General features: G+C 34.6%; 2 protein-coding genes across 4 annotated transcripts in view; both read left to right on the top strand.

Annotated features, from left to right (window-relative positions):
- LOC108754226 (rap1 GTPase-activating protein 1-like) overlaps window positions 1-7,871 on the top strand; it is a 117,668-nt gene that overhangs the window by 6,755 nt on the left and 103,042 nt on the right. The window lies entirely within an intron of this gene.
- Window positions 4,053-6,871, top strand: LOC108754235. Of its 3 annotated transcripts, none has more exons than XM_018496410.1 (4): window positions 4,053-4,124; window positions 5,223-5,664; window positions 5,754-5,845; window positions 6,812-6,871. In XM_018496410.1, exons 2-3 carry the CDS (start codon window positions 5,405-5,407, stop codon window positions 5,809-5,811), a joined length of 318 nt encoding a protein of 105 aa, XP_018351912.1. In that variant the 5' UTR covers window positions 4,053-4,124; window positions 5,223-5,404; the 3' UTR covers window positions 5,812-5,845; window positions 6,812-6,871. The 3 variants fall into 3 exon arrangements, with proteins under 3 accessions (XP_018351912.1, XP_018351914.1, XP_018351913.1); XM_018496412.1 differs by having other exon boundaries at window positions 4,063-4,143; XM_018496411.1 differs by having other exon boundaries at window positions 4,063-4,254.

Below are 7,871 nucleotides of genomic sequence, written 5' to 3'. Positions count from 1 at the left end.
ATATATATATATATATATATATATGTATATGTATGTATATCATATATGTATTATATACATGTATTTATGCACGGCCGAGTTGTAGGGACACACGGCCAATGTCGTAGCTCGATCATAGTTCGAATACGCGAAGATGAATCGCCAAGTTGCGATTCGCCGTGTACAAACGTTGTTGAGATGTAGATTGTAAAGAGATCACAGATTTATTAAGTATCGCAACGGCATCCACTTTTGAAGCATTTTTGCGTAAAAATGGCGGATAATGTACACAATATATTATTTCATCTACATATTAGATGTCTTAATTTGTGCAAAATTTTCTATACATTTTTTGTCAAATTAAACGTTTAGCTCTTATAACATTTACTTTCTTTTTCGATCGTCACATGTGTTAATTTGTTTCATCTTCTGAATTTGAATTGTATTATACTTACACTTTTCTTGCACTGAAATCTCAACGATAATTAAACCCGGATTAAACTAAAGAATACATAAATTAAGCAGAAGAATATTTCTTTGTTCATACATAAATAAACTGATAACAAATAAAAAAATTGATTTACATAATTTACAGCTTTACAAATACATAAGTTTGCTTGCGATGGTCGCGTCTTTGCTTCAAAATGGTAGAGGTTTGAGGTACTTTATAAATTTAATGACTTTAGTAGATCGAGCCGCGCCCGCACTGTATCATTTGCCTTACAACGCAAAAAGACAAAGATGAATTCCTTTTTGGGTCAAAGTTTCACTACAAATGCTTTGAAGTATTTAATTGATCAGAAGAAAGAATTTTACAAATTGAATCAAGGAATGTTTCAAGGCATTTGTAGCATTACATTAAAATACTCTCCGTTGCATTTTCTTATAGACAATTTATTTATGATATTTCTTGTAAGACAGTTCATTTTTATATACAGGATCTTTAAAAAGTCCGGAAATGCTAAAATATGTCGAAAATAAGATATTTTTCAGAAAAATGTTTCAAACAGAAGTTGTAAGATTTAAAAAGGTCTATTTACTGATCACATTCGTTTGATCCTGGGTAGAGTCCAAAGTGATCAATAGTGAAAAATGCTTTGTTTTCGATATAATTAGCGTTTCCAGACTTTTTCAAGACCTTGTATATGCGCTTTGATTTAACTAACATCAGTTATTATTCTGTCCAACTCTCTCATTTCGCGTGAGATTCTTGATTTGTCTTACTCATGGAATGCAAATATGCATAATTAGCAGTCATTATACTGATCTGTTCGCTTCCCTTCTACGAAAGTGGGTGCGGCTCCGCACACAAAAGTAAAAACAGATATGCGTGCGTGTTCTGCGAATAACGTGTATGTTTCGCGTATATATCGAGCCAGCGCAGGCTGAATCACCTGAAGAATTACGTAGTAATTTGCGTATGATTTTAGGAATGAATTGTGGAAGAAAATTGTCTTAGGACCGTAGCACACAGAAAAATTTGTAAAACGTATACAATAGCAAATCCAACATATTGAACGTGCGCGTTCAAGTCAACGAAGCGATTAACTTGCTCGAGCAAATAAACATGATTGATTGCATGGTGGATGAAGGTGAAATAACTTGAGGGATGCAGTAGCCGATTTAGTTACAGCCAATCAGAATCTGTCCTAAGAATGCAAAAAGCAATGTAACAAAATTTATGCTTTTAAACACTTATCATACACTGATTAACATTGTATGTACTTGAATATCGCGCTGTTTAGGACAGAATTTGATTTGCTAACCGATTGCTGTGAATTATTATGCGCTATTTCATCTGTAATTCTTCCACCATAATTGATTGTTACTTATAGATCCAACCAATCACATTCAATCGCTTGGCGAGTAGGCTAGTAGCTTTGTCTGGTTTGAAGGCGCCTAATGATTCCTTATTATTTACGTTTTACATTGTGCCATGGCTCTTACAAATAATTATCACAGGCTTCGATAGATTGGACATAACAATCACGACGTTATTCGCGAAACTCACTCGCAATTAACCGATCAATCCGTCGATCGATCTTTACGTAGCACGAGCCTCGACGAAGTCGCAGACGAGATTCGTCGTTTAGAGAAAATTAAGGGCTCCATCCATTTCGGATTAACGTACGTCGTGATTAATTGGGTATGTCGAATATGCGTCTGCCAACAGTGATATGACTCGTAGTCGGATTATAAATGTTACAACATGGCGTCGCGATTACTTCACTCCGTGAAGCTGAGTTTTATCTTAATCCGCAATCCTTTGTGATATTTTCTTTAATTTCTTCCTGTCTTCTTCTCGTCCCTTTACTCGATCGATGATATTGGCGTATCCCGTTGCGCACCGTGGATTCTATTTTCATATATTAAACATATAAATGACGAGAAAGCAACGTATCATTTTTTTTTCTCTCTCTTCTTCCTGCAGCGAGGCGTCGTGCTTTTTATCACGAGAAGAAAAATGATGAGACCCGATTAAGAAGGTGCGCCCCCGAGAAAAATTGCGAGAAAGTCACGCGATTTTCTTCAAGGTTATCCGTGATTATGTACGAAATCACTTCCCACATGTTGATTGTCTCGTCACGTTCAGCGCCGAGCTCTATTGATGTTATATCTCGTTGATCATTATATGGATATATTTTACGATTGCGCAGATTCACAAATAAATTAAATATTTGCTTTAATCTGTCATGACTCCTTGCTTTTCCTCTTCAAAATATTTTGACAGTTTATTTCGTTGAATGTACGAAGTAAACATGATATATAAAAAAAAACAAACATTTATGATAACTAAATAGAAATTAAGATAATTAAAATTAGCAGCCATTCTGCATTAATTTCAATATCTTTCTTTCTTATTTTTATTATTATTATATATTTGAATTAATTATCCCACATTAATAATGTAAATATGTTATTCAATTATATGGATGGTTATATATACAATGGTTATTAATCAACGATTCATGAAAAAATAAAATGTATATGTGTATATATATATATATATATATATATATATATATATATATATATATATATGTTTTTTTTTTCCAGCTGCTGGAACGACTATTGGTCGGTTAGAATTGAAAATGAAGGTACATCGCTCGCCTAAAATATGTATCCGCTAAATGTTCTATCACTTTGCTTGTTAAGTTCGTTTTCTTTTTATATGTATCATTTCAGACATCATTCTTTTAAAATGACGGCTTATCTAAAATTCGAACATTCTCCCAATCGAATTCATGATTTTTGATTAATCTATTATGTTTATTGCAATTAGCACTATATGTAGATATATTCTATATGTAGTACTAATTGGAAAATATAGATATATGTATAAACTTACATTTATTTTTGATTTCATATTATACTTACATATTTAATATTTTTATTTTACTTATTATTCATTTGTATGATTTTAATCTTACATTGTAAACATTGTATTTTTATAATGTAACATATAATTAGTACGATAAATGAGAGTTTCAATTCAATTCGTATTCCTATTCAAATGTTGATGCATGTTAATGTAGAAAGATAAAATATCGGTATAAAATATCGGGAAAAATATCGATATTTAAAATAGCGGCGCTGTATCACTCATTTTTACCCCAAGGGCTCGGAAGTAATTGAAGAACAATAACATTATCGACAATTAATATAAATTTACAATTATTAACATAAATATTTGGATAATACATTATTAAATTCATAATTATTTATTATATAAATACTTTTATTATATAAATAAAAGTAACGATGAAATAAAAGTAACGACTGAATCGTTAGCATTACTGTAAAAATGTAATGAAGTTATCGTTACTAAAAAAAAAATAAGTAACAGCGTTACAACTTTAGAAATTATTATCTGCAATCATTTCTTTGAATCATCAGCCATGAATTGTTCTAATCGATCTACTGTGGTACGTTGCGCGATCTGCCTTATCTGCAAAGGTAGGTGGTGCCAGCCGCGGCTTTAAAAAGTGAGGGGGAGGAGGAAGGGGAGGCAACAGTCGGACGTTAGCCGAGTGTGGCCAAAGTGGGTTGTAGAACAAACAACATGTGAAATAGTTGGTCACGTGCGCACATGTACTGCAGTTTCTTTCAACGCCTGGTATCACGATAACACGTTTTTTCGAACGGTATTACGAATAAGGGCTCGTGAGCGTTCATGAATGAGCTCCATGGATCGCGGGGCGATAAACGTTTTCGTAGCAGAGAGATAATGAAGGGAGAGTGGAGATTCATACATTAAAAATCTGTCATTTTTAGGTAATCTTTTGGTAACGGGCAAAACATTTAACCTCTTTAAGTTTCAGATCCCGCTACATTTAGGTCATGTTTCGATATATGATACAACTGCTAGCACTGAACATTTATAATTTACGTTGAGTATATTCATACAAATTTTTAATACCGGCAATGTATATCGAAAGTATCAAAACACAGTTAAGGTAAAGAGAATTAGGAATATTCGTAGTCCATTCTTATTTTAAGACTGTTTTAAGTATCTCTACAGCACAAAAGTTGCAGCAATATTATAGCATTATTGCAGCGATATTGCTGCAAATTCTGTGCTGTATGTATGCTGTATAACATCTTAAGATGCTAATCCGGTTATCTGATTGATTCATGACATCTTAAGAGTACATTTAAGACGGTCTTAAATATAAGATTATGAATACCGGTTTTATATATGTATATATGTACTTATACATACACATTATACATATTTGCAGAAGTAACTTAAGCAGAATCAATCAAAGTAGAGGATATTCGCTCCACTCTCCTTTTATGGACTTGCTACAATAAGCTTTTAGTCTTAAGATGTAAGAAATTGACAAATCACAGTCGAATGTGAGAAAAATAATCGACTATGGTCAATTTCTTACGGCTTAAAACTTAAGGGTCCTCTACATAAAAGTCGTAGACGGTCGTGGAGTCTTAAGTCATAGGAAACTGATCAATTCTAATCGAGTATTCTCTTTATATTTGATTGTGATTAGTTGGTTTCCTATGAACTTAAGAACTCCACGACCGCCTACGACTTCTATAGAGGACCCTTTAAAGCTCAAGTAACGCTTATTGTAGAAAGAATAATTAGCTTTATTCTTTTTTAGTCGAATTTCTTTGCGTGCAACTTTTCTCTTTTACGCCCCAATGTAAAAGGAAAAAAGATGAATTTTGCAAGAGAAATTCAGCTAAACGGAACAGACCACTTGATTATCTTCGTTTTGTAGAACGTAGATTCGTGTTCGCGCGTGCGCATGTACACGCGCGCGCACGCAAAAGCAGACGAACGGTCGTTGGATGTGACGCCCGGGCGGCACGAATTGCGGCGACGAGCAACGGCGGACTTCGCGCTAGCTGCGCGAAGAGTCGAGTCCAGTCGGTTTAGTTAGTCGCGCGACCTGAATGAGATATGCGGCGACCCTTGACCCGTCATCTCTCCGAGGGTGGCGGTGGTGGTGGTGCTACGGCCGATGGCGGCGGCGATGCCAGTAGACGACAACGTTTAACTACGAAGGAGGGTAGTGACGAGCGCGGAGGATACACCTGGGCTTGCCGCGATTACAGCCATCACCTATCGTTCGGCGACCTTTTCAAGGCCCCCACTCCCCTGGCCGACTGTCGCGGCCGCGCAGCGGCTTCCCCAGAGCCCCGGAACATCACAATCCACAGGTAGGATACTTAACCCCGTTACCTTTTGCCCTTTCCTTCCCCCACTTCCCGTTTTTTCTTCTGTACTTTCCCTATTGAACGTTTTTCAGTTGTCATCATGCCACTGTTGAGTTTTGGCCGTGCAGCAGGTTTCTCTCCCGCGCTTAAAATAATTGGAGCGCGATTCGAAATCTGATCTAAAGTGAGCATCAGATAATGTCGTTATTAGAAAGCCTCGCCATTACGAGATCACCATTATAGTTTATTAAAGCATCTATAATGAATTTTAAGAAGTAAAACTGAAGCTTTAAGTTTTACACCGTAAAAAATTGTCTAATCACAGTCGAATTTGAGGAAAATAATTAGCTGTGATTGATCAATTTCTTACGCCTCTTAGGCCTGATTGCACCAACGTTATTTTGATTTTAAGCGAGGCTTAAAACTCTGTCTCTGTCTCTTTTTGACTTTAAAACGAGATTAGAGTCTTTCTCGCTTGAAGTCAATGTTAGTGCAACTGAGCCTTAAAGCTGACTCTAAATGAGTCGATAGTTGGCAATCAAAGTCTTAACCATTCTTAACCTAGGCTTTCTACAATAAATCATTACTTAAGCTTAAGTCTTAAACCGTAAGAAATTGATCAATTACAGTTGAATGTGAAAATAATAATAATTTACTATGATTGATCAATTTCTTATGGTTTAAGACTTGAAGCTTAGGTGACTTGAAACTTAATGACTTATTGTAGAAAGCCTATTAACCTAAATAGGTGACTATGATTTTTCGTATCTACTTGTTAATTGTACAGCGAATCGTTTAGTTCAACTAATTGGAAGGAATAAAGTCGAATTTGGCCAAGAAAATCGATCAGTTGCAGTACAAATTGACTGTTGACCAACTTCGATTCACTAATAAAATTTAAAATTACGACTATCGACTCAGCATAAGATTTTAGCTTCAGTTTTACGCTTTAAAATTTTATTATAGACGCCGCTTAATGTGTTATACTATCTTTATATATGGGTTTTCTACAATAAGCTATTACTCAAGCTTTAAGTCTTAAGCTGTAAGAAATTAATCAATCATGGTTATTCTTCTCAAATTTGACTGTAATTGCTCAATTTCTCATGGTTTAAAACTTAAACTTAAGTAATGTCTTATTATATTGTAGAGAGCTCATTAAGCCGAATGCTTCTGACATTATTATTCTCGTGAAGACCAAGTAAATACCACATACGTTTTATATGAGTAAATGAAATTCATTCATCAAGATAAACATTGAATATGTAGATATTGTTACACATGTTATTAGTGCTATTATTCTTGGTTTTTTGCATAAATTCTATTTACTAAAATCTCACAAACTTATTATTGTAATCATTATTGTGAACAATTTAATATTCATTTTCTTCAAGAAATTACGAAATAGGAAATATTCTTTGTAGTCTTTTATAAATAATTCTATATGCAAATAAATACGTATGATATTAATCATTTATACTTTATATATTTTGTTCTATAATAATAATATTTCCACATATAACTTTTCAAATAGCAACGTGTTTGTCTTGTTGCTCGCAAAGAAGTAGTATATGTTTCCGTTTCTACCAGAATTGCAGCAACTAAGTCGGCATTTGTTGGCAAGTTGATATCTTCACGATATGACAACTTTGAGTAACAACTTTTGAGCAATTTTCCGACAACTTTAAAATCATCAAAATTTGTTGTGTTGTCATCATGTTGCCATGATAATCTATAGTATCATAAAATGCTGATATATTGTCGACGGGAGGTATCCTTGATACTGCTACATTGTCATAAAACTACTGGCAATACATATATGCATAGCCTGAGTATTGCTTCGATATACTTGAAATCATTGAAGACAGGTACTCGACAAGCTCATACAACATCATAGGTAATCATGGATTTATATATGCGATTTTACTGAGATACGTTTGATTATCTAGGATTCAAATATATTTCATGTCAATTTCTCGAATCGCATGGAACCTGTTAGCATACGACAGGCACTATGTGCACATATAATAAAGGGAGGAAAGGAAAGAGGGAAACATCCTCATTCCGTTGGCTTAACCAGTGATCGACTGTCGAGCGGAGATGATCGTTGAGTAATAAATTATATTCACTAGGTACGGGAATTATGCGATATCATGTGCACGTCCCTCGAGAGGTAGGGTGGTAGTAAAGAGCGAAAAAACGGAAACGAT

This window comes from Trachymyrmex septentrionalis, unplaced genomic scaffold (genome assembly GCF_001594115.1).
Source record: "Trachymyrmex septentrionalis isolate Tsep2-gDNA-1 unplaced genomic scaffold, Tsep1.0 scaffold78, whole genome shotgun sequence".
Lineage (NCBI taxonomy): Eukaryota > Metazoa > Arthropoda > Insecta > Hymenoptera > Formicidae > Trachymyrmex > Trachymyrmex septentrionalis.
This window is presented reverse-complemented; position numbering and strand designations above follow the sequence as displayed.